The sequence below is a fragment of the Gordionus sp. m RMFG-2023 genome, chromosome 5 (assembly GCF_954871325.1).
Source record: "Gordionus sp. m RMFG-2023 chromosome 5, tfGorSpeb1-WG-v2, whole genome shotgun sequence".
NCBI classification, from domain to species: Eukaryota; Metazoa; Nematomorpha; class Gordioida; order Chordodea; family Parachordodidae; genus Gordionus; species Gordionus sp. m RMFG-2023.
This window is the reverse complement of record NC_088779.1, coordinates 10,090,671-10,118,400: the sequence shown is the minus strand read 5'-3', so window position 1 is coordinate 10,118,400 and position 27,730 is coordinate 10,090,671. Positions and strand designations below refer to the sequence as shown.

General features: G+C 26.4%; 1 protein-coding gene across 1 annotated transcript in view; it reads right to left on the bottom strand.

The window, feature by feature from the left end:
* Positions 1-393: 393 nt before the first annotated feature.
* Positions 394-27,730, bottom strand: part of LOC135929273 (ATP-binding cassette sub-family G member 4-like) — a 33,266-nt gene continuing 5,929 nt past the window's right edge. Inside the window, exons 4-15 of the mRNA XM_065465781.1 lie at positions 13,868-14,013; positions 13,010-13,133; positions 11,050-11,164; positions 8,011-8,112; positions 7,076-7,180; positions 6,816-6,976; positions 5,974-6,088; positions 4,671-4,955; positions 4,176-4,276; positions 3,476-3,631; positions 2,997-3,129; positions 394-2,516 (exon numbers count right to left, since the gene is read on the bottom strand). Of these exons, the coding sequence (XP_065321853.1) occupies positions 2,299-2,516; positions 2,997-3,129; positions 3,476-3,631; positions 4,176-4,276; positions 4,671-4,955; positions 5,974-6,088; positions 6,816-6,976; positions 7,076-7,180; positions 8,011-8,112; positions 11,050-11,164; positions 13,010-13,133; positions 13,868-14,013 (1,761 nt within the window). The 3' untranslated portion in view covers positions 394-2,298. The remainder of the gene's footprint in view (positions 2,517-2,996; positions 3,130-3,475; positions 3,632-4,175; positions 4,277-4,670; positions 4,956-5,973; positions 6,089-6,815; positions 6,977-7,075; positions 7,181-8,010; positions 8,113-11,049; positions 11,165-13,009; positions 13,134-13,867; positions 14,014-27,730) is intronic.

Genomic DNA, 27,730 nt, shown 5'->3' with positions numbered 1-27,730 from the left:
AAATCCATTATTTTGGAGATTATAACTGATTAATCTGAGTTTCAAAACCGAAATTGTGTGTGTTTTTTTAAAAGATTTATTATTCGTAATATACGCAGCAGGTTTAGATGATAGACACACCATTAAACTCTCCCAGACATTTATTAAACTTACGCGGAAATATTTATTAAAAAAATAAGTTATTGTTGTTTTAATGCTTTGTCACACTTAAAACACATGGCATGGCCTTATATGGCATAACATCTGGCAATGGCAATTATAAAAATCTTTCGTGATTAAACATTTACATTTTAATGGTAGGAAAAGATTGTTAAATGAGCTCAAAAATATACTTTATACAATGGTAGAATAATTTATTGATATATTTATAATACTCATAACTTACAATCACGAAACCTAATTTATTAAAAATATCATGGTTAAATAATAATTTTTAAATCAAAATTGAAATATATAATATTTATAATAAAAAAAAATACATATAAATATATAAATATAGAAATGGGCTCAGAAAATTATTACACAATTTGTAAAAAATATTTTTCACTAATGTTAAAAAAAATATATCAACCATCATTACATCGGGGGGCTAATAGAGATATCAAAATGTTATCCTTAAAATGTATTTTTCTTTGGTAAAAAATAAATAAATATACTATATATATATATATATATGTAATACAATCTTTAACATATTGTGATGTAGTATTTTGAGAAAAAATTTTTAAAAAATCATACTGTAACGTAAAAAAGTATCTTATGTGTGAAAGGCAATTTCAACAAGAGGTAATTTTTCTTTCCGTAAGTGAAACAAAAAAAATACAAAGCTAAAATTTGAAAAACATGGAAGATTCGAATAATTATCTCTTAAAATAGATAGATTCTTTCGTTTGGAAGAAAACGTTTGGTTGAAAAAAATAAATCAATTTTTTATCACTATTTTCTTCAATTCCTATTTATTTTGTTATGGTTAGAAGTCCAAATAAGATGAGCAAAAATCCATTTTTATAAGTATAAAAAAATAATTGATAAAATTTGCTGAACAAAAGAATATAATATATATATATGCACACACATTTGAATTCTCGTATATAATTTTAATATTTTACAAGGAGGAATAATAAAAGAAAAATGTTTAAAAAAAAGTATTTTTCATTTTGAAATTTACTCAGTCCTAAAAAATATACCATTTCCATATAACTCTGCATTCATAGTTTGCAAGGATTCGCGAAGTAGAATGCAGGGTAAAGCATGAGAATATATTGGGGGGGGGGGATTATATGATAGACATGTAGGGAATTTTTAATATAAAATTAAAATATAAAATAATATTGAGTTTTTTTAAATATTGTATTATAAGGTTTTATGCGCGGAAATTAGGAATGTCTATAACATTTGTTCAATATTGTTTTGGAACACAATGTGATTTTTTTTTAACAAATAAAGTAGTAAGGTACAGTAAAAATTTTCAAAATTCAATGATTTTTTTTTATATATACAAAAATTGTTTTGGTAATGGCATGAATATTTTAAATAAAAGCAACTTTTTTGGTATATTTTTTTTTAATATAAAAATACCTCTTTTTAAATAATTTTATTATCGATAGAAATGGGTTATTATTTTTAAAATAATTATCAATGGATGGAAATATAACTTGAATCAAAACATCGTCGCCTGAGAATTGAGTTATTCCATATGTAATTTATTTTTTGTCAAAAACGACTTTTTAAAATAAATCAATTATTTATAATTGTACTTTCATTATGCCCAAAATAAAATCCTAAATATTTATAAAATAAGTTAAATTATAGCCAATATAAGGTTATATTATCATATTGAAAAATAGAAACCTAATTTTTATAATTACTTACCTGTAAAATTACAAAAAGGGGAGATGGAATAATCTAATTCTCAGGCGACGATTTATAAAATTATCAATGGAAAGAAGTATAACTTGAATCGAAATATTTAGAACATGAAGAATAATTATGAAATGGGAGGGGGGTGGGGTAGGTATATTTTATTCACTCCTCCGCAAATATATATAAAAAAATATTCGTAAAAATGTTTAGGCGATGTTTTGGAGATTTCGTATGTATTTACGTGTCTTTTTTCAATTCATTTTAACAGCTGTTCTTTACGCAAGTTACTAAATTTTTCGGTCATTCCGCCAGAATTTTTCCTTGCGAAAATGATATCGTTTTACAAATATAAAATTGTTAGACCCCCACCTCAATAACTTCTAGGGTCATTCTTAAAAAGAAGGGGAGAATACCTTTTTTTTAAAAAAATTTCAATCACCATTTTGATCTAAGCACCCGGTATTTAAGCACGAAGTAAACGCATATTCTTAGCCCTACAAAAAAAGAAATGAGGCATATGAAATCGAGCTTGAAATTGGATTCATTATCGACGTCCATGAGTTCCAAAAAGTCCTTGGAACGCTTGAAGAAACAAAACTTTTCGGTACACTTCAGTGGTGCTCGGTCGAAGCCGTATATAGCTAGGAGAACGCCTAAATTAAATTTATTGGATAGCATTAACAACCTTTTTTTAATTAAAGATGATTAAAACTGTATAATATAAATATTTTGAAAAGTATCCAAAGAGAAATGAGCATTTTTAGAAAAATTTGGTAAGATGCTTGTTATTTTCCTGTATCTAACTTAAATATATACTATCTATAATATTCCATTTTTTTTTATATTGAAACTAGAGTTTGAAGAAAATTTGTGATTTTATCTTTAAAGATTTTTTATGCATGAAAATTGCAAAACATTTTTTTTTACAAAAGATTTTGGCATTTTTAGGTTAAAATTTGATAAAAAATATTTCAACTTAAAAAATAATTTCAAAGATTTTTACTGAAGAATTTTTGATGATTTTTTTCAACCTCCAATTTAAAACAAATTAATATTATGCAAATTTCTTCATATTAATAAAAAAAGCTAAGGATATAACAAATTCAAAAAAAATTTTAAATGATAATTTATACCTTCGAATGAATATCTAACGTAGGAGGCGTACGAAACCCATCTCAGGTAAGGCGGGATCGTGTCGAAATTTATGAAAAATCCGCTGAATAACAGAATAGGGATGGCTGTCAGCGGACCTAGAAAAACGGCCAGCTTTTGATTTCATTTTTTTAATTGGGGAAAAATATAAATTACTCCAAACGATAACAATTTCAGAACGATCGTGGGGTTAGGAATAGTGCCCAAGTTTACTTGAGTTTAATTCAGAAAGAATCTTCTGTTCTTAAACTTGCAAACCCTAAAGCATTAAACTAAGACACTTAAAATAAAATTTATACTAATAGTAGAGTTGTAAAAAAAACAATTATTTACTTAAAAAAATATAAATATCATTAAAGGCTGTTGACAAATATAAATTTTTAAAAGCATCGTCGATACAATTCGATATAAAAATTTATCGGATAGATACTTGAATTTTTTTTAAATTTAATTTTCTAACTTGTAAATTCAGGCCAGCGCCAATAATCAATCCCAGAGATTGTGATATGAGGGCCGTGAGAGTCGCTAACGTTAGAAAGAGGACGAATCTTTTCATGTCCATAGGCTGAGAGGTCATCCAATAAACTATGGTACAATATATGAGCGGGAAAACGATCTTTTATTTTATACAAAAATGTTTTAAGGAATATAATAGTGTTATTAAAGTATATAGACAATGCAGTTTTATCGTTAAGTATCTAGATATATTTTGAGTTATATCTTTTATAGATGCATTTTGATACAATTTTATTTCGAGTTTTTTAAAATATATTAAAAAATATTTAAAATTAAATCTATTCTTTGTAAATGGATTTATTAAATCCTAGTTTAATTATTTTCCTTTGAAGACGAAAATATGTTAAAATAATATAGATTTAGTTATAAGGCAAAAACCTGCATAGAAATTTCAAGTGCAGCCAAGATTTTAAAAAAATTAATTCCGTTTTCAAGCCCGATCCAGTCAGGGATTTTAATATTTAAAAATAATTACCATTTGTCAACTCGTTTTGGACCTGCTCCTTAATATAAGGTGATGATGATACCCTACACTTAAAGGTGTTATTTATTTTTAGTCTAAAAATCACATTTTACAGAAACGTATTACTTTTTTTCTGTGATGTAAGAATTATTAAATTATATTATAATAATAAAAATATTACCTGAAAAGGGAGATCGGCCAACGTTTTAGCCAGGTAATAACATTTTAAACTGTACCAGTAATTAAGGTGCTCTTTGATAAATACCATCATTTCAATGGGAACTGTCGTTTTTTTTTAAAAAAAATAAAATTATAATGTATTTTTTTTTTAAAAAATATTAACATAATAATTAATCTCCATTACTCATATAAATTTTGAGATACGCGTGAATCAAAATTAAGTTAAATTCCTTTCATAACCAAACGAATTTGAGCTAAGCCCTTAACTCATACAAGGTTAGTGCAGTGGATCAATCTTTAGAATACCATACCTCGAGGGTAAGTCCAAATTATAATTTATTTCCTTTCGAAAAGGATTACTGGAGATGACTATTTCAATTTAATATTGAATGACAACAATATAGGCGAATTATTTAGAGGAATTATGTCCATATAATTTGTATTACGATGTAAACCATTTTATGTGTAATTTAAAAAAAATATATATTATATTTACACGTTAACACAGTAGGCATAAGCGCTGCGAACATGATAAAAAGCATGGAAAAGAAGAGGCAGCCACTGTTGTTCCAAACCTTGCTAGCTTCGTTTCCTATGCCGTAATATAACAAGCCTATTAGTAAGCCTACGGCTAAATGACAACCAAATCTTAAACGCGTGAGGGTAGTGTCTCGTAAGATGGTGAGGAAAGAACGGACAAGCAAAACCTTGAACTGAACCCAAAAACTGACGTTGAGCTTCGATTTGGGAGGCGAGTGGTGGATGTTGTATATGTCGGGAGCTTTAATTTTTAGGATGTAAAATGTTTTTTTTTGAAATTTCCTAGAAATTTTAAAATGAATTCTAGAAACGATTCCTTGGTCTCTAGACTTGTCCCGAATCCAAACTCTACTTATTAATAATAATGTATTTGAAAAAAAATTCAAATTTTTTTTTCTTAGAATCAAACATAATTTTTAAACATCTATCCATCCCAACTGAGGTCGTTGAGGACTATTCATACAAAATGACAGATGTTTTTTGAGATAAAAATGTTACTTTCGTCATATATATATATATATATATATATATATATGATAGAAATTACTAAGTATAAAATAAATATTTTGAAAGAATTTTAAATATAGTTTAGTCCCATTTCGGTTATTTTTGAACAAATTTATATAGATATTTTAATATCTATTTTTGGTTAGTCATGTTTTATACATTTTGATAAAAATCCCAATTCAAAGATCTTAGGAATATGGACGAGTGATCAAATTCTGAAAATTCACCTCAAATATTATAAAAAATAAATATTCACTTATATTTAAATAAATAATAAAATAATCACAAAATATTTTAATAATTTTAATAATAATATGATATAAAATCTATTTTAAAAACTTGAAAATATAAACCAATCTATTTCTTTATAAATTTTAAAATATATTTTTTTTAAAAAACCGATATTAAAGAAAATAAGTCGAATTATTACTTTATTTTATTTTAAATAAACATCCCCACATAAATTTGAACAATTTTTCTGGTAATAACTATTTTTTTAAATTATGCCGATCAATTTAAAATAAATATATATAAATGCTAAAACTGTTATGAAACGATTCGAAAGTATTTTATACATGTTTGGTTCGTTCTTTTTTCCCTTCAAAATTTTCTTATAACAGTTCATTTTGAAAATAACATCTGTTCATTTCGATTTCGAGTTTAAACACCCTAATCACTAACTGTCTAGCCCCTAATTATCCACGTTTTAAAGTAAAAATTAAATTTCAAAATTGTTTATAATAAAAATTTACCTTCCGTACCACTATTGGTATAGCAAGTGTAACAACAGCATCTAGAACTTTCTTTCTTAGCTGCATCGGAACTGTTATCGAGGTAATGCTTTTTCGTCAAATGCAGCTTTTCCAACTTTTGTAAAAAAAATAATAATATAAAATTCGTTTACAAATGAAGCATTAATACGGTGATTAACTCAAGATGAAATGTTATGCTTTGGTTCAAAATAGAGGCGGTCAATATATAAAACATTTTGGCGGGGATAGACCTGGAACCTAAAGAGGTCAAGATAAGGAGGCGTCACTTTTGGAGTGTTCAGTGTAACCTTGAGTTTGATGTTTTTGGATAATGCACGATATGACTATGCTTAAGATTAATAGCAATAAACATAAATTAAAATGATACCCGGAGCATAGTCCTATATAATTTATCCGATACCCGAAGGCCCCGATAAAAATCGACCCCGTAAAGTTTATTTAAAAAAATAAACCAGGGCCATACCTCAAAATAGATATATTTATTTTACAAAATTCTTATTAATCAGCTGGAAAATAATTACATACAGCTAAGGGTTATTTAAAATTCTGGGCCGGGCGATCAAAAATAAAAATTCGAACCAAATAAAATATAAAATAACCGGTCTGGGTTCAAAATGGCAATTTTTTTCAAATCCGAACCGGATAATCGTTTTTTAATAAACTGGGATAAAAAGATTCTTTTAAATATTTTATCATATGATCACTCATTCCACGAATGAAAAATCTTGAGTGGTGTCGTTAACTTTATTTTTAGTTCAGAAATAAAAGCACAACCCTTTAAATATTAATAAACGAAATGTGAATGGGTGGATTTTCCTTACCAAAACACGAGTTTTGGATGGTTTATGATTTTGGAGAGTGATATTCGTGATCATATCGTCCGACGTGACCTTTTTATTTGGATCCATATCAAGGGAGTTGTAGTTGGATTTATTTTGGTCGATGATTTGTGGCTGAAAATTTAAGACGGTATGGTTTGAAGCTGTTTTATTTAAATGAATGTTAATTTTATTTAAGAAAGCGGTCACCATAAAGAGGTGACCACTTTGGGATGAATAACAAAATGATGTAACTGGCAAACCTGTGATGACGCTTTGGCTATTGGCCTCCTTAGAGAGGCAGCTTTTATCGTTATCGTTAGGTCCAATCAAAGGCCGCGTTTCTTCCGTTTCTTTTTTAGAGTCATCTAAATTTATTATGTAGTATTTTTTTAAAATGGATATTTTATTTGGGTTGATTTAAAAATGATTTTAAAAAATGAGTGTTATATGAGGTGTTGTTAAAAAAATGATACTTTACACAGATGTCTTCGATTAATTAATTAAGTGATAAGGTAAGACTAGGCCCATGCCCTGGTTAGAAATACTACAGCCAATAAATTTTTTTTTAAAAACATAACCAAAAAAACGAGCATAAAATATGAAAAATAACGATGCCTAATTAAAGACCAAAAGAGGATGTCCTAGTTCAAAAGCTTTTTGCCTAGACTAAAATACTAAGCTACTAAATTAAGTAGATCCAAGACATGGCCTAATAGCTTCCTATTGTATGACAAACTATATTTCATATATTTCTACTTGTTAGATATATAGTTTTAATTATCATAAACAATAATCACCTCAGTCAATTGGGAATTTTTTCTTGATCATAAAATTCTAAAATGCTTTCAAAAATATTAATGTGCTGTTTTCTACTTTTTATGTTTCAGTTTTTATTATCTATCCTGAGGACATATTTCTAATTTATTTCACTTTTAATTTTTAAGTTAAATTATGATTTTAATATTGTTACTTTCTATTGTTCAAATAATTTACTCCGCGTCAATATTAAATTAATATCATGACATAATAGAACAAATTTTTACATTTGAAAGCTGTTTTAAAAAATGTAGTTCGATAATATTTAAATGATAAAAAATAAAATAAAAATCTCAAACCCCTTTTAAAATAACAGAAAATATTTCAATTTGACATATGTGAAATCGATATTGCGGATGTGAATAATAAAAATAATAACCCATATTTTCGAAACGGGACAATAAATCGCCATGAGCGTTGTGATTAGCTTCGATCAGTTTGGGCACCACGTCTCCGTATTCGCCACAAGCTATATCCATTACTTTGTGCGGGAAGAGAGTGTGTGTGTGGGGGGGGGGGGGTATATTATATACCAAATATTTTTTTTTGAATGTAAATATCGGTAAAATGATGATTCCGATTTTAGAGATGACAAGGTAAATGTATAGAAAAAGTTTTTTTAAATTAATTTAGATTAAACGGGAATTAAAAATCATTCACATTTTGGATGTATAATTAGTAATCAATGGTGGAAGGAAGTTAATTAACCATATATTTTGAGAAGTCAATATCAAAAAATTTTTGTTATTTACTATATTGTCTTCCATATCAAATCAACTGAAGATTCAACCAGACCCTCTTCGATTTTTTTTTAAAATTTGTATGATGGTAATATATATACTAACTAGCTAGTAAAAATATAAAATTTTAATTTCCAACTCAGTTCATAGTGAGATATGACTATCTTTAGGAAACGCGAAAATTTCAAAATACATGATATTTAATTTTAAATATTTCAAAAAGTAATTATCAAAAAAATATAATTTAAACTTTATTAATTAAATAGATCTAAAACAGTACTTTAATATAATATTAAATTTATTTAATGAAAATAAATCTATTACCAAAAACCGGAAAAATTATTCTTTTTTTTCTTTCAAATTTTTTGTACAGATAGACATTATACTTCCTAATATTTGTACAAAATCCTAGACTGGGATGAGTATTGGGAGAGTTATTACACTTTAAATATAAGTAGTATGCTAAAATGGTTTATAAATAATTTATATTAAAATATATGTTAATTTTTTCAAAATAAAATTAAAACAATAATGAAATAGGTAGGTGGACATTGATGATCTATGTTAAAATAAAGTTTGGACTGGATCAGGCTTGAATTTTAAATAAAATAAATATATTTTAAAATTTTTGCAATAAGTAGCTAATATTTTTTTTATTAAATTTAATTTTGTTTAGTGTAATGTAAAACTGTTAAAAAAATAATATAAAATATGGGCCGGAAACACTGGCTTTTAGGGAAAAAAATCGTTTGGGATCGGGGCGGATATATTTTTTTATAAATTAGGCCCTATGCAGATCTCTAATATACATTGCGTCACATTTAACAAAACAAAGTTTATATATTTTATTTTATTAATATAACATGAATGTCAATGGAAAATTAATATTATAATAAACATTTAATCAAATAATATAATTCATTAAATAATCTATTGAATTAGAATAAAATTTGACTTTAATTTTTCCTTCTATTGGAATAAATGCATGATATTTTTGTGTCCCGGGAATTCGTTTGGCAGTTAAAAATCTATTTTCGAGATCGGTTTCCATTCTTAAATATTCAACGTTGCTGACAAATATATAATTAATCCCCGGGATATTAACTCGCATAATTATATAAATCCATAAGTGTTAGAATATCATTTTCATAAGGACGTTGCAGGCTTGCACCCGCTAATATCTTAATAATTCCCCCTAAACTATAGCAAAGAGTTTTGCCATGTGCAATTGCAAAAAAATGTTATTCTGCCTTGATCCCAAAATTATTATAATGGTTGAAAAGGTTAATAAAGTTTTTTTGTTTTATTTGATCTTTATGTGGGGTGAAGGGATTATTGAGCCCACTTTTTTTATTAACATAGTTGTTACTTTATTACTTTTTTTTACAAAATTTTATTATTTATTCCTTATAATGCTCCAAATTAAGGCGTTTGGCGTTACATTTAAAATAATACAATACAATTTGGTAAATGTCATTTTGCGTTTTTGAATATTTAAATAACGCAAAATAATAGGATTTTAGTTTTAATGCTATTCACATATATTGCCCACTTTTTTTAAAAGCAAATTACTATATATTTGGTATAATATAGGATTTAAGGCACACTACTTATATTTAAAGTTTATAACTCTTGGCCCAGTACTCGCCCTGGTCTAGGAGTTTGTACAAATATTAGGAAGTATAATGTCTATCTGTAAAAAAAATTTGAAAGAAAAAAGAGGAGTCATTTTTATTTTATAACCATTTCCGGTTTTATGTAATAGACTTATTTTCAATAAAATAAATTTAATAATCGTTTATTTTTGAATTTTAGCGTTTCTAAAGATGACCATATTTCACGAAGTAAACCGATTTGAAAAGTAAAATTATACATTTTTATTGTTATGTGTATATATTAGCGTCAATGTTTTATTTTTTTCAACTTTAAATCGTTTTTTTTTAAATTTAAAATTTTGATTTTACCGGAAATGTATTCCAGCATGTTTAGAAAACCTATCTTATGAATTGTTGATAATTTTGCCGATATCTTTTGAGTCATTCATAATTTATATGAAAATTTAATGGATAAACTAATATAAATTCTATTAAGTTCAAAAGTTCGTGATAAAATTATCTGAAATTCATAGGGTAGGTATTTCAAACATGTTGCAATGTATTTCCGGTAAAATCAGATTTTTAAATTTAAAAAAAAACGCTCAAAAAATTATTTAAAGTTGAAAAAATAACACATTGCCGGAAAAAACACATTGACCCTAACGTATATACTACCAACATACAAATTTAAAAAAAAAATCGAAGGAGGGTCCTGTTGAGAATCGACTTTTTTTGGTTGATTTAATATAGAATACAAAATATACAAATAAAATTATGAGATATATAAATATAGCACATAAAATTTTGTTTAAAAAAAATGATGGAGTTAAGATAAAATCTGGCCAATGTAATCTAGATAAGAAGGTGATCGATCGCTTTCAAAGATATTACGGTTAAATAATTTAGTTCGACAAAGTTTTATTCAATTCAATGATAAAAAAAAATAATTAATGGTAAAATCATGAAATATAAAATAAAAAAACAAGGATATTTTTTAAAAAAAAATGAAAGATGTAAAATAAAAATAAGGAAACAACATTTGCAAATGGTTTATAATGGTATATTTATTTCTAAATTTTAAACTGAAATCGGCGGGATTGTGAAACGGCGGACATTTTATATCGTGTTTTAGCAAGAAAGGTAGCATATCCTTCTGAGGTCCTTTGTATAGGCAATCTCCGTGAACTAATATATAGAGCTAAAAAAAATAAAGTATATAAATTATTAATGCTTGTTAATGAGTGTCAACAGTTCAAGTTCTATATTCAATCATAAACTGGAAAAAAAACTAGTTTAAAAAACGACCCAATTAAGATTTTGACAAAATAATATTATGCAAAGCCTGGATATTTGGCTCATAAGATGGCAGAAAGGTTTGGACATATAATTGTCAAATCTTGAGGCTTACATAATATTATTTTGGTCTAAATCTTATTCGGGTCGATATTTAAAAATAAATTACAATATGTTTATTTCATTCTATTTTAAGAGCTGTCTAACTAAAAAACACTTTATAAATAATAATAGTAAATTAATTAACAAAAAAATCAAACATGTTATTTATAATATGACCCTTTACAAAAAAACACAAATGATTATTTAAAAGGGTTGTTATGGAAACAGATAGCCATAGAAGTAGATGTATAAACCCTAATTGACATTGGGAAAAATTAAGTATTATTATACATTAGAGCCCTGGCTGGAAAATTAACCTAAAATAAAATTAAATGGTCGGGGAGGCGGGCATAACTTTTCGTAGTTTTAACAGACCGAGAAATTGGTAAAAATTTTTTATCGGGAATGGAAGCACCGGACAAGCATTTAAATAATCAGGCCGAGACTGGCAACTTGTGCAAAAAAAGTTTTAGAGCCGAAATCAACTGAGCTTTGCATATAAAATACTTTATATTTAAATAAATATGGGGTATTGGGTTCCCGTTCTAAAGATTTCGGTTTCAAACTAGAGCATAATATGATACCTATATATCGTCCCAGTGTAAGACCACGTAAGTAGCATTTTTAAAATGTTCAGATAAGACAAAAACCTATTTTAACTGTTATTATAATTATAAAATATTATACATATTAATGAATTTTAACTGTTATAATTATACTTATTAATGAATTTTAACTTTGATAATTTTCAAAAGAATAGTTTTTTTAAAAAAAATATTACATGCGACCCTCATGCCACTTATGAGTTTTTGTTGATCAGTTATGAGGTTTAATGATTTAAGAAAATACCAGTTACGAGGTTTTGATTACTTTTTTGTTATGTTTTAATGTTTTTTTTATTGGTTATTGAGACTTGATTTTTTTTAGAGTAGATACACCCATTTATCCAAAAAATGCAATAAAAAAAATGATATTTATGAAGTCTTGCAGTGTTGACGACGTTATATATCATTATTAATTAACTATAATACTTGTTTCGCTGTGCTCATTTACTTAGAAGAGCGTTAGTGTTTTAACATTAATTTTATCATTACACCTTATATAATATTTATTTTTATTACTTAATCGGCAGATTAATATTTAGTTAATTACTTTTAAAGGTAATAAAAATATTAGGAAGACAAATAAAAATTAAATATTAAACAGGAAATCTTAGGCATAGCCAGGATTTTATTAAAGGTTAGGTGTGTTTCCCCTCATATTATATTAGAGGTTTTAGGTTTACATATTTGTAGGCCTTTTATATTAGATTTTTCTAAAAACAATTTTGGTTATAATGAGTCGTTATTTTTAAAAAATAATCAACCTTTTTCAGATTTTCGTTATATATTGTATATATTTTGGGATTGGGGTGGGGGGTTGGGGGGGGGGGGGTTATATGAGATTTTTTTATTAGCTTATAATAATATTTATGAAAATAGGCAAATTTCTGAAGGCGGGATTTCCCCACTGGCTGTGTCTATGTAATCAAGGTATATAACATTTGGATATACATTGATCCGAATGATGGGCATTTACATGGTATACGGGAGAAGATATTACACTTTCGAATTTCTTTTAAACCAATTTATATATGTTATAAAAATACATCATCAAAAATTTCGAATGATCTAGCGCTTGGTTGATGAATGGTACATATGATATTCCTTCCACCTTGAGCCAACGTTTTAAGTATTTTGAGGCATTGGTAACTCGAAACAGAATCTAAGCCACTAAAAAAAAATTTTTGAATGAAAAAAATATTCATTATAATTAAATTTAATAATAATTGATTTAGCAGTCTTGAAGAGTTGAAATAAATAACTTCCTTGTGTGGTTTTTGTTAAACGGCATGATTTCTCATTAAGATTTTAGCGCCAAAATAATATTGTGCAAGTCTCGAAATTTCGTCAATTTCCGGCTTGCATGGCATTTTTTAAACTAAAATAATGGAACAGCCGTTCAACAACAATATTTCTTTTAAAAAAATTCTAATTCTCTCCCTTTATACCTGTATAACTAGTGATGCAAAATCACTCAATTTGAGCCGATTTAAAATTAATATTGCCTAAGCCTCAAGATTTTGCCAAATGCCCAAACCTTTGCGCCAATTATCAGGATATTTCTGGATAAAACACTGAGTTAACCGTTTTTAAAAATGGGCTCGAATGGAGCGATATCCCGATATTCGAATATTTATCCATATTTTTTTATCCTCTTCCTCTACTACCTTCAAAGATGAAAAATTTGTAAATAGTTTCTAAATCAAACAGAGCTAATTTATTTCCCTTTTAAAAAAAAATAGATTTCCATTAATAGTATTGGCAATTTAATTTTCAAATGGTTTATTACCAAAATGAGTCCATTGACTCCCAATTATGAATTAATATAAGATTTAATTATAATAACGTTTTATCATTTTTTTTATAATAGCTCAATTAAATAATTTACTAAAAGACATATTTACCTAGTGGCTTCGTCGAAGAACATGACAGGGGGATTATTGACAAGCTCCATAGCGATAGAAAGGCGTTTTCGCTGACCTCCCGATAAATTCCCTGCTCTAGTGTCCCGGCTAAAATATAGGCCCATCAGCCAAAGAATGTCAGTTACCTTTAATTTATTTGTATAAAATATGTATTTTACAATATTGGATTTATTATTGGTTTTATTTAAAGAATTATTATAATAAAACTGCTCCCTCATTTCCAAATGCGATAATAATAACCTTATAAAACGTTTCCCCCGGCGACTCAAGCCGAACCTGAAACAAACTGTTAACCGAACCTGAATCGTGAAAAAAATTGTCATTCGAACCTGAACCGAACCTCTAAAAATGCAGGTGAACCAGTTTGAACCTCTTTAAATATTAACTCTTTTAAAGATGATCAATAATCAGTGTTTGACTAAAAAGTAACAATAATTAATTTTAGATATCGCTAATTTGACGGTGCTAGCTAACAAAGTTAGCAAATAAAAGTGTTCTCAGCCCTAAAATTTATTCCTCCTCCTTCCTTATAGTTATAATTTGGTAGAGGAGAATCTTGAAAAAATATTTTAATTGTATACGGCTAAATATTCTTTTTTTTAGAGAATAGTATTAAAAAAATTTTAAAAATTATTCCTTTTTTTTACATAATTCTAATATGCTTGTATATGCAAAAAGGTCCGAAACAAACCAGCTATATTATTAATATTTTTTATGAATCGAACCTAAACTGGTATTTATATCTGACACTAAACCTGAATCAACCAATTTACGGTTTAAATTCTTGTTTTCCCGCTTTTAGAGTACATCTATTTCCGGCCCAGAAATATTATAAATAGAATTTTACATTCTCGAGACCTTTAATAGTTATCAACATGGCCAAAGCCTATCTGACTCGTAATCATTTTTTGCCAATGAAAAATCAAAAATTTGCATTACATTCGTGCTTAAAAAATTTCGGCCCGGCCAGATTTAGCATAAGTTGCCCCGTCGGAATTCCCTTAATGAATTAATATGTAAGTCGATAAAAATAAAAAACCCTTTGTAACTTAAAATGATGCGCTTGTAACGCATGCGTGCTTTTGTAATAAAGGAAATACTATATTACGTTTGAATTTAAAGGATCAAATTGATATAAAAAATATTATAGATAACAATTGCCAAAATTAAATTAAATACTGTATTACGTTTGAATCGATGAGGAAGTAATTTGAAAAATCAAACGGATCTAAAAAAAATATAGGCAGAAATCGCCAAAATTAAATTAAATTAAAACAAATTTAATTTAAAAATCCACAATATCGTATTTTAATTTTGGTTTGGTTTAAAAAAATACATTAGTCATAATAATAATGCATATGTATTCTTTCTTTCTAATAAACTTCATTTCATCTTTTGTTCGTGTGAACTATTTAAGTGCTTCATAAATTCATAGCATTTGAACAATATACATTTTTTTCCCATTAGGTATATATAAATAAGTTTATGTGGCTCCTAACTTATTGGTTTGAAAAAAATTGTATGGTAGCAAATCATATAAAATTTTAACCATATTAATGTGTCCTGGTTGTAAAAAAATTCGAATATTTAATCAGCTGACTTTTAAAGGAGGAATAATTATTAATTTATATTTCAATTTGAAAAAAAAACTCCAAACAACCACATTTTTTTATTTTAAAGGGTTTGTAATTATCAAAGACTTCTACACCTCCCCCCCCCGACCACTGACGATTTGACAACCCTAAAATTTTTTACCCCCCCCCCCCCCTTATTATACACCCAATATTTTACTCTTAACAATTTGAAAGCCTAGATAAATATTATCGATATAAGAAAAGATCCATGTTATTAACATGGATGTGATTGCAAAATCAAGGAATATATATGACATTCCCCTTATATTTAAGTGACGATTATGAGCCATACCCCCCCCCCCCCCGGATTGATAGACGCTAGCAAAGGCCACAAGCAAACTCGCCATAATGACTATCAAAAAGGAGGGCTCTAATTTTAGCCCAAGCATATCTGTTTTAAATGTCTAAGGCTAATTAACCTTAGCCATTTCGCTTGGTTAGAAATGTAAATTCAAAAATTAAATAAATAAATTTAATCATTTATTAAATAAACTTAATTTAACAAAATGAGCAAACACAGATATTTTTACTAATATCAATACAATCCAATACAAAGTCAGATATTTGTATTGGTTTTAATAATCAATATTACCCAATGCCAATATCAATAGTAATGATATATTTAAAACCGTTTTAAAATGATCGTGTTAATTTTAAAAAAACAATCAGGATTTTTTATAATAATAAAAAAAAAATAATGATTTTTATTCCAAGTTTAAGTTGCATGGATAATAATTAAAAACAAAATCAATACCAATTAAAAATAATTTGAAATCAATACCAATACAATATTCATATTATAGTAAGCCAAGCCCTAGTAATATGTAGTAATATATTTTTTAAACAGAAAAGAACAATATTTGCGTTATTTTCATGAAAGAAAAGTTATTCTAGCGCAAATGCCAAGTCATCTATAGAATTTTAATAAAAAAACATTTTTTTTGTGGACATTTTAACTCATAGCAAACTCGCCGCTAATTGTTCTATGACCTAAAGTTAATAATGAAACAAAAAATTGCCGGTCCTTCAACCATTCAAATTATGTTCTCACTGCTGGCCATTATTAAAAGTAGGGCTGTGCCAATATTAAATATCGGATCGGATCGTACCGATATTTAGCGTTTTCCGAAAATATTGGATCGGGCCGATACCGTAGAAAAACTGATCCGATCTTTTTACTTTTATTTTTTTTGTTATTTTATTTTTGTTATATATATTAATTTTGCATTATTATAATATTTCTAAATAATTTTTTAAAATTTTATTTCTTTTTTAAAAGTTTTTTGTTATAAAAATAGAAAGGAACACCCAAAAATTTTTATTTATTTTAAATCTTTTTAAATAACGCCAATTTTTTTATTTATACTTTAAATAAAAGAATTTTTAAATATGGTATCTGAATTATGGAAATATTTTACAAAAGACAAAGATAATTTTGCAAAATGCGTTATCTGCGGAATCATCTGAGTCTGCCTTTAGTACGGCAGGAGATATAGATAGTCCATATCGTAGAAGCTTATTCCCATAAAATCTAGAGGCTCTCATATTTATTATAAAAATCTAATATATTATAATTTTATATATTAAATATTACAATTTTATAATTCCAACATAAAATGGATATATTATTGAATATATATTTTTTTATTATAGTCTTAATTGTAAAAATAAAAAAATTAAATTATTCATAATTCGATTTTTTGCTAATTACATTTGGTTCAAACGGGGGTGATTAAAAATCAGTAAAAATATCGGATCGGTATTGAAGCAATATCGGAAAATATCGGATCGATTCGGTGAAAAATATGTGGATCGGCACAGCCCTAATTAAAAGGTAATAATGATAACCCAAGTTTTTAGGCGAAAACTATCACTTCCGAATCAAGTTTATTAAAAAGATGGCGTAATCTTGGAGAATGCGAAATTTTTTATAACTCTGACTCAACTCAATACTCGGTTAATTTTTTTCATGGGACTGTAGATTGAGCCGAATTAGATCGCACTTCAGCCTCAGGTTTTTAAAAATAGCTAAACGGTGAAGAAAGCGTGAAAAATTATCTCGTGCTCCAATGCTATGCGGATTTTTTTCGGCATATGACTGTAGTGTAGAATAATCCGAATTAGTCTATATTAGCCATTACCCAACTTATAATAAAAGGTAACCATCTTTATAGCAGTTATTTTGGGTGAAGGTTTCATACTATATGTTAAGAGTTGATAAAATGTCGATACAAAAATGTTGTATTTGATCATATCTAAATAAAAATATTTGTAAAATATATTTATATCTAGATACATATTTAGATGTATATTTGTTGATAGATACTTTTAGATAAAATTTTTAATTTTACGTATTTTTATATTTTAAATTTAATCCTATTATATTAAATTTATTATATTCCAATTTAAATCTTATTTTACACGTGGACGATGAAAATATGGTATCGATATTAATTTTTTATATATTATAAATTTTTAGATAATTAATATTAGCGATATTGACCAAGATAACAATCAACACGTAATCCAACAAATTTGCGAAACTTGAATACACTTGCTAAGGAAAAGGGTTACAGCGATTAGTCGATGAACTTTCAAAGTTTCCGACGAATGCTATTAATCTTCGCAGGTGATGACAGGGATAAAGATATAAATTCCCATCAAGCATTTAATGATTGTAAACGATTCTCATAATTTTTACTATATTAAATATCAATCTTCAGCTTTAATCATAAAGTGTAACACTATCCTACTTTCCATCTCACCAGTTGTAAAACTGTGGGGCTAAAAATGTGATTAAACAGAAATGCATCAGTAAAACTATATGTTTTGTTAATTAAAGCTCAATAATAAAAATATATTTGGTTTAATTTGGAATTTAGTTTTAACAATAGATTTTCAATTTTGGCATTAAGGCAATGAATTATAAATTGTATATGTATCTATATACATTTAGAAAGTATCTTTTAAGCATTTTGGTTATGGTAGTCTTTTACATTGATTTGATAAATACTTGAACATTTTTTTTTATAAATGAAGTTGGAAGGTGGGGCGGGCGAAAGATAAAAATCGATTTATTTAGGCTATGGCAAACAAATTTATATCAACTAAAAAAAATTATTTTATGAAAATAAAATTTTTGGTAATAAAATATCTCGTTCTAATAAAATTTATTTAGACTCTTTTAAAAATAATAAGCAAATTTTATTTTGGCAGAGAGAACTTATTACATACAGCCTAATTATCTATATTAGTGATTCAATTTAGTGTTTAAATTGTATAATGTTATTTGACTCGGTAACAAAAAATTTAAAAAATTTCTTTTCCTTCTTATTTCTTCTTTAAATTATGAGATGATAATTTTAATATCTATCCCTATAATACCTATCGAATTTCATGAAACAATGTTTAATTATATTATACCACGAAAAAAAATATAAATAAAAAGTAATTCAAAATTAATCTAATAAATGAATAAATCTAGTTTATCACGAATTTTCGGACTTTGATATTCTCACTGTCCTATTTTTAATTGAAAAATCATAAATGGATAAAAAAATAATAATTTATTCATTCTTTATATTATTTTTCTTTCCTATTTAGAGAACTGACCAGGTATAGCAGCTTTGGGACGCGTGCGTCCTAACGCTTTTTTAACCTTCTCAAGGCGATACAAAATTTTTGATAAGCAATTTTTTAAAATATGTTTTGACATGGTTGAGGAAGTGGTTTTAAAGGTTTCATTTTATTTTCTCTCATTTCGATAATTTCATAGTTTAAAAAGTTGGAAAAAATTAGGTTAGTTTAATTTTTGAAAATAATAATTAATTTTTCTTCTACATTTTTTTTTCCATTTAATTAATAAATTTTTTGCTTTTTGATTTTCTCCGTTTCTTTTCTCTTCCAAGCTTTTTTTTTTTAAAAAAAGACTTGAAATTGAGAAATATTGTATAGAAGAGGAATAATTCTTGAGATTATGCAAATGCCGGTACAGAAAATAATGGTATATTTGGCCACCGTTTTTTCCGGTTTTGTTGTTCGTCAGTTTCTTATTAGTTAGAGTCCAGAGAATATCTGGCATTACATTTTTTTATACAAGTCCGGTGGGGGAAGGTGATGGGATGAAAACTCAGTTTTCGTTTTGAACAGAAAGGTCCTAGGAAAAAAAGGTTTCTGTTACCTGTCAAAGATAAATCCCTAAACCTTTAAGTATAGTTGTTTAATCTTGCGTGCAGAATCTTTTTTATTAAAAAAAGGAATGAATTTTTACTCTTATATTCTTAAAGAATATATATTTCGTCATGGAAGTTGAATCTACAATAACTAAATTTATACCCACCTTGAATTTCAGAAAATCGAATATAAGCCTAATTAGACATAATGACTAAAAAAAATCTCTATCGCAAATTAATAACATACTTTATAAAAATACTTTTCTTTTTTTATTATAAAAAATTCTAGGAAAATATTAATAACTCGATCAAAATATATTATCAAAAAAAAATCCTCTTTCTATAAAAAAATATTAAAAAGAAAATAAGCCAAAACACTTTTTATAACTATTCTTTAATTTCATTTAACCGGAAAACCTCCTATTATGAGAGAAGAATTAATTTTTATTAAAACGTGAAAAGGGTCAAAATTATTATAAAAACCTAATAAAATTGTCGTAATTATCATTGACAAAAAAAGTTTTATATGCCAAATTTTATCTGGTAAAGTTAATTGAAAATGAAAAAAGATCGATTAAAATTGTTAAAAATATATTGAATGTTTTTTCTTTTTAATATGTAAATGAATATTAAGCGTATTGATGTTATTAAACAGCTCGATTTAAGCCTATTTTTAAAAGCGACTAAATCAATATTTTATTTAGAAAAATAGCTTGAAGATTTTGCTTATATATGGTACAAAGGTTTGGGCATCTATTAGCGAAATCTCGAGGCATAGGGAATATTTTCTGGCAAAAATATTGATTAGTCATTTTTAAAAATAGGCTTAAATAGAGCCATTTAACAACACTAATATAGAGCGATTGTATTATAAAATAATTATTATTCACGTTTGTATTTAATAAAATAAAATTAATTTTGTATTTGTTATATATTAAATTTATTCTTTAGTTTCTTAATTGACAACCTGTGTCAAAATATTACAAAAATGTCGCGTGAAAACTTCAATTTCTATAATCTATGACTATCCTTGTAAGATGGCGTTGTTTAGTTTTTATGTATTTTTTTAAATAAATTATTCAAACACATCGTATTAATTATCATTATAAATATGAGAAATATTTTTTCAGGATGTGTTATTTTTCAACTTAAAATCCTTAAGCCAGTTTTTTTAAAATCTGATTTCACCGGAAATGTATTCCATCATGTTTGGAATAGAGACCCCTATGAATTTCAGACATTTTGATATAAATTTGAACGTAATATAATTTAGATTAGTTTTTTCATAAATATTCTATATAAATTACAAGTGACTCAAAGGTTAAGGGCAAAAGTGTTTATAAATCATAAGATAGGCATTCTAAACATGCTGAAATACAATTCCGGTAAATAGATTTTTAAGTTTAAAAAAACGCGCTAAAAATGATTTAAAGTTGAAAAAATAACACATTGCTGGAAAAAAACACATTGCCGCTATACAAAAATTTATTATAGTTTTGGAATGGGTGACCTAGTCGGTGATGACAAAAAACACTAATCACAAATTTATTAGTTTTTTTAGTAAATAGGACTTAATGAGTCTTACTGCATTTTTATAAAATTTGGTTATTGTAGCATGTCTTTGATAATTGTTTAGCAAATAATCAGACGGAAAGAATCTTGGCCAACTTTTATAAAATTATTTTCGAAATTTGTATTATTAAATCTAGATGCTAGTGTGGTTAAACGACTCGATTTGAGCCGATTTTTAGAAACGGCCAACTAAAAATTTTAGCCGGAAAATATTGGCTAAGCCTTGAGATCTCGTTAATAGGTGTTCAAACCTAGGTGCAATCTATGGGCAAAATCTTAAGACTTGCATAATATTTTTCTGGATAAAATGTGGAGTTAGCCGTTCTTAAAAATCGGCTCAAAACGAGCAGTTTAACAATACTACTCTAGATACACTGATCTAACATAAATGTTAAAAATATCTGAAACAGGGATGGGACCGAGTGACATAAACGAAACTACACTGAAAGATGATTTATAGGGGAAAAAAATATATTATCCTTCTTGAAAATATGTAGGCAATTTCTTTTTAATTAATCACCTTTGAGGGAAGAAATTGGGGGTGGATTAAATAAAATAGTCAGCCAACGATTGTATTAAATAATTTAAATCAATTATTTTAAAAAAATATAAAATAGCGTAAAAATTAGCAGTTACTTTTTTTCTAGTAACTTTTATCATGACACTATTTTTTGAAAGTAAATAAATGAATATAATGACCCTGAATCTAAAAATTATACAAACCCAGTTTTTGGATTTTTAAAAAATGAATTTTTCCTTCCCAAATCATATCTCGCCTTCCAATCATAAATTTAGTTTTTTTTAAAAATGTCGATGCGTAAGAAAAAAAAATAAGCTTCTTTATATCTTTTCACAGATCTCTATGGGGAACGGGTAAAATTATTACACGTATGAATTTTGTTTTTTTAACTTTTAACGTGAAACGATGCATTGTTTTATTTTTAAGTAGTTAAACAATGTTAATTATTCATTCATTCATTATCAAGTCAGAAATTGTTTGAAATGCAATTTCATAACCCCCCCGATGGAGTTGAAGCGTGCATTATGTAATTAACTATTGTATATTTTTAATCTTTTTTTTTTGTTTAATTCTGGAAAAAGGGTTTTGTAAAAAATAAATAAATAATATATTATATATTCTTAATATTTTGGAAGTAGCAAAAATTCGAGTAGTCTCGAGTTATTTATAAACGTTAACAACTTCAATGGCTGCGTCCTAGCTAGTCTTAATTTTTGTTCTCAATTCTTAGTAGAGCATTCTATTCAGAAAAGTAGCTAGGACACTCTTTTTGGTTTTTTTTTAAATATAGATTTTGTCATAACGCCTAAAGTTGGTTGTGCTTATTCATATTATTTTATTAGTCTAAAAAAATCTCATTCTATTCAGACAAATGCGAATTAGAATATTTTGATAAATATAAATGATAATGCGGGTCAGACGTATATTTTTATGCGAATGTTATATTTAAAAAAAACATAACACGCTTTGAATTGTCCGATGTAACTTAAAGAACCTGGTTTTTTTCTGAAACAAATTTCTTGGACCAAGTTAAGGTAAGGGTTTGCCACTCAAAAGGGGAAAGATGACAATCAAAAAAGGAAAGGATCTTATCAAAAAAGGGAAAAGGTTCGATTAAAAATAGAAAATCGTTTTTTATTTTAAAATTTTTTTTGTCATTTTAATAATTCCAATTTCCAAAATGTCATTTTCCACTAATTTTGGCTATTTTTATTTTTCTTTTAGCGATCTACCTTTAATTTTATATCATTCTTAATCTATTTTTTGTGATATCGATTTTCCTTTTTTCTTGAGGGAGTTCTATTCTGATTGGAACTTTTCCTTTTTTAATCATTCCTTTTGAAAAACCCTGTATATTTATAAAAAAAATATTGGTTTAATAAAATTTGGTTGTTATTTAGTAAATTTATATATTATATATTGTACGAACGGCGTCCATTATCAGTAAATGGAAATTTAATGATACATTTATGATGATAGTGAAAGGTGAAAAAATTTATTTTTTAAATATTCTGAAATGAAATAATTCTGCTTTCTCTTAAAAATAAATTTGCGTGACATAAAAAAAACGAAAGAAGTTAAGGATTATTAATAAATAGTAATTGTTGCTAAAAGGCTAGATTTTTAAAAACGACCTGATTAAGATCTCAGCCAAAATATTAAGTAAGCCTGGAGATTTCGCACATAGATAGTTGAAAGGTTTCGATGTTATCTGCCAAATCTTGAATCCTACGTGATATTACTTCAAAAAATCGACCCGAATCGGGCTTTTTAACAACCCTATAATTACGTTATAATCGGCTCAGGTTTATAAATGAGAGATCCGAAAAGACTGTAGCATTTGCGATATCATTTTGTGTACATTTAAATAATAAGTACTCTGTGAAGTAAATGATTTACAATTGGTATATTTTTTTAAAAAAAAAACTCTCTTCTGAACTATTGTAATGATGAATCTTTTTTTTTAAAATATGAATTCTTTTGAATTTTAATTTTACAATGGTGAGAGAATTATTGTTATAAAAAAATAAAAATATTTAGCCTTAACTTATTATAAAAATAGATTTGACAAATAAAATATACGAAAATTCGAATTTGAATATTTTTAAATGAAGCCTTTATTTAAATGAAATTAATCTAAGCCCTGGTCATATTTAAATCTTAGGCCTAAACAACCCCAACTTCCATGACATATTTAGTACAATCTAATAGAGCATATTATATATTATATTAGAACACTACATATATCTACCAATGATATTCGACTATCGGACCTTTAAATTCTTATTCGAGCCGGATTTAGGGAAAATGATGGTTTTTTAATACTTTTACAAAAAAAATTTCCCCCTTCTAACGGCTTACAATTTATCGATACCTTATTTTTTATTCAATCCAATATTTTTCTTTATTTTTTTCTCGGATCTTTGAAAAAAAGTTGTCGAAACGGATATTTGAATTAAATTCTCCGTTTGGCCGGGTATGAACGCTCTCATATATATATGGTGAATTCCATATCAAATCAACCAGGTTTCAACCGACCCCCTTCAATTTTTCTTAAATTTTGTATACTGGTAATATATACTATAATTAAGAAAAAAATAAAATTTTAACTTCCAACACTGTTTACCCGCTGAGATATGGCCGTTTAAAGGGCGGAATAATGGTACATTTTTGACAAAATGCACTTCATTTATTTTTAAATATCTCGAGAAACAATTATGTTAGAAAAACAATTTAAATTTTATATTGTAGCTTAATAAAAGTTCTTTAAAATGACATAAAAATAAATATGATGGACATTTTATTAATATCGAAAACCGGATGTGTAAAACCGGAAATGGCCATAGAAAAAAAAGGTATATTTTTCAAAATTTTATTTCTGTAGATAGATATCACACTGTTTTATATTTGTTCAAAATCCTAGACTGGGATGAACATGGGTTTAGGAGTTATCACTCTTTATATGGCTAAAATTGAACAAATTTAACATTAATATCATCATATTTTAATTTAATAAATAGTTATGAAATAATGTTATTTTAAAAATTATGTCTAAATGACAGGTCCTTACTTTTTTTATCTTTATCAAAATTTTTGAGAAGTGGCTGGAATAATGAGCTTTGTTTAATACTTTAGTTAAATTTTGTCTCGAAGTTACTTGACAAAATAATTCTAAACATATTTATAACTTTATTTGCCTCAAATTGCTACATATAATACAATCAAAAATTTATAATTAAAATATATCATATATTATAATCATCCAAGGAATTTTAATAAATTATGACTTTTGTTTTCGTCTAGGGGAATAAAAGTTTGGAACTTTGTGTTCCAGAAATTCTCTTTGCTCTCAAAAACCTGCTTTCAAGATGACTTTCTATGTTCATATATTCATTATTGCTCACAAATAATTTACCCCATAGATATTATTTCTTACATAGTTAAATAAATCTATTGTTGTCAATATGTGATGTTCATATGAACGTTGCAAGCTTGCTCGAGCTGCTAACCGTTTAATAAAGGTCCCCAAGTCGCATACCTTAAAAAATATCACTCAGCCTTTATCCCAAAATCATTTTCATGATTGTAGAGATTAATGAAATCTTTATTTTTATATTGGTTTGCTCCATCAGAAAAATAATAAATTTTAGCCACTCTATTAAATCTTTCCTTCAAGAATACGATTAATTTTTAAAATAAATAAAATGCACATGCGTTGTGCTTTAAACAATCTGATCACTAATTTAACATGTTTTATTATGTTGTTCTTACGGTAATAAATTATAAGTTGATAGTGGCTTGATTATTGATCTGATTACATCCTTGTGCATGGTTCTGCACTACAAATGCATAATTTTCTGAAAATTCTTGCAATAACTAAGAATTCGCCAACATTTAAATTGAATTTTAAAAAGTTTATAATTAATGATTATCGTGAAGCTATAAACAAATGAGGAATTAAATTGTTTAATTCAATTAAATAATCTACAAATTCGTCAGCAGATTTTGTCAGTGTTTCAAGGGTAGTTCGATCAACTGCTATCCATTGTTTGAATGTTTTATAATCTATAAAATTCTCGTCAAATAATATATTAAGCCTTTCTTTTAATTTTGAATATATGGGGGAAAATTTATTGTTGAATTTCAATTTTGGTAGATTATTTTATGCTAAATAAAATATTTAAAATTATTTTTCAAGTAATTTTAATTTCGAGATAAAATTTAACTAAAGTTTTAAACAGCTCATTATCCCAGCCACCTCTCAAAATTTCTTTTATAAAGATAAAAAAAAAGTAAGGGCCTATCATTTAGAAATAATTTTTAAATTAACATTATTTCATAACTATTCATTAAATTAAAATATGATGATATTAATGTTAAATTTGTTCAATTTTAGCCATATAAAGAGTGATAACTCCTAAACCCATGTTCATCCCAGTCTAGGATTTTGTACAAATATAAAGCAGTGTGATATCTATCTAGAGAAAAGCAGTGTGATATCTATCTAGAGAAAAAAAATTTGAAAAAAAAATACCTTTTTTTTCTATGGCCATTTCCGGTTTTACACATCCGGTCTTCGATATTAATAAAATATCCATCATATTTATTTTTATGTAATTTTAAAGAACTTTCATTAAGCAACAATATAAAATTTAAATTATTTTTTTAACATAATTGTTTCTCGAGATATTTGAAAATAAATGAAGTGCATTTTGTCAAAAATGTACCATTTTTCCGCGCTTTAAACGGCCATATCTTAGCGGGTAAACAGTGTTGGAAGGCGAAATTTCATTTTTTTCTTAGTTATAGTATATACTACCAATATACAAAATTTAAAAAAAATTGAAGGGGGGTCGGGTTGAAAATCGACCTTTTTTTGTTGATTTGATGGAATTCACCATATATATTAAATGTGTTTAAAAAATATTGATTTAAGTTTCTTTTTATAATATTTATAATTAAATTATATTTTTAGGCGAGGAGATTGAAATAGCAGGTAAATAATAAATGACGTAACAAAGGTTGACCAATACAATTAAACACTAAAATTTGTGATTGAATTAGGTTCATTAATTAACCTTCAAAATAAATTTTTTTTAAAATATATTATACAAGTAGCAAATTTATTTTACCTGCGTTTAATTTAAAAAGGCTAATTTTTAAAAAAAGTTAATTTATTATTCGTTTTATTTTCTTAGTAATTCCAATTCCAAAATACAATACAAACAATAATAAAAATTACAAAATTTTAACAAATAATAATAATTAATTTCCAAAGACTGAATTATAAGAAGGTTAACCCTGCTATACACCATCTCCTGTATATCAACATTGTAGTTTTATTTAAAAAAGAATAAAAAACTCGATACTAGAAAAAAATAAATGTTTTTATGTCCCTAAGAAGCTCTCAAACATGATGAATTTTTAAGGTCTAAAATGCAAAGATTTCTAAGTGATTATGAAATTATTTCGATGAAAACAAATATATAAAAATGTATATCTGAAATCTGGGCCGTATTTTATCTTTTAAATATACACGCGGGCCGGACCGAAGTTTTTTTATAAATACGGGCCGGGCCTTGCAAATGGTACTTTTGCAGATCTCTGATAAATATATATTTTAAATATTTATCAATAATTTTTTCGAACTTAATATTAAATGTTTTAAATATTTTCATAATATATAAACATTTTCTCGTTTTTATTATGCATTACAGAAAAATAATAAAGATTTCTGTTGTTTTTGCTTATGGTATTATAAATAATGTTATCTTTTTTTAACCTCTTAATGGTTAACGGTGCGGTGCATAGGATTATTTTTTTGGCTGATTTTTTTAGAATATCATATTTGGGCATTAATCTGAAAAAATGAACATTTTTATCCACCAGAAAAATCTTGACTATTAATGGGTTAAGGAAAAAAAAAGAAACAAAAAAATATATT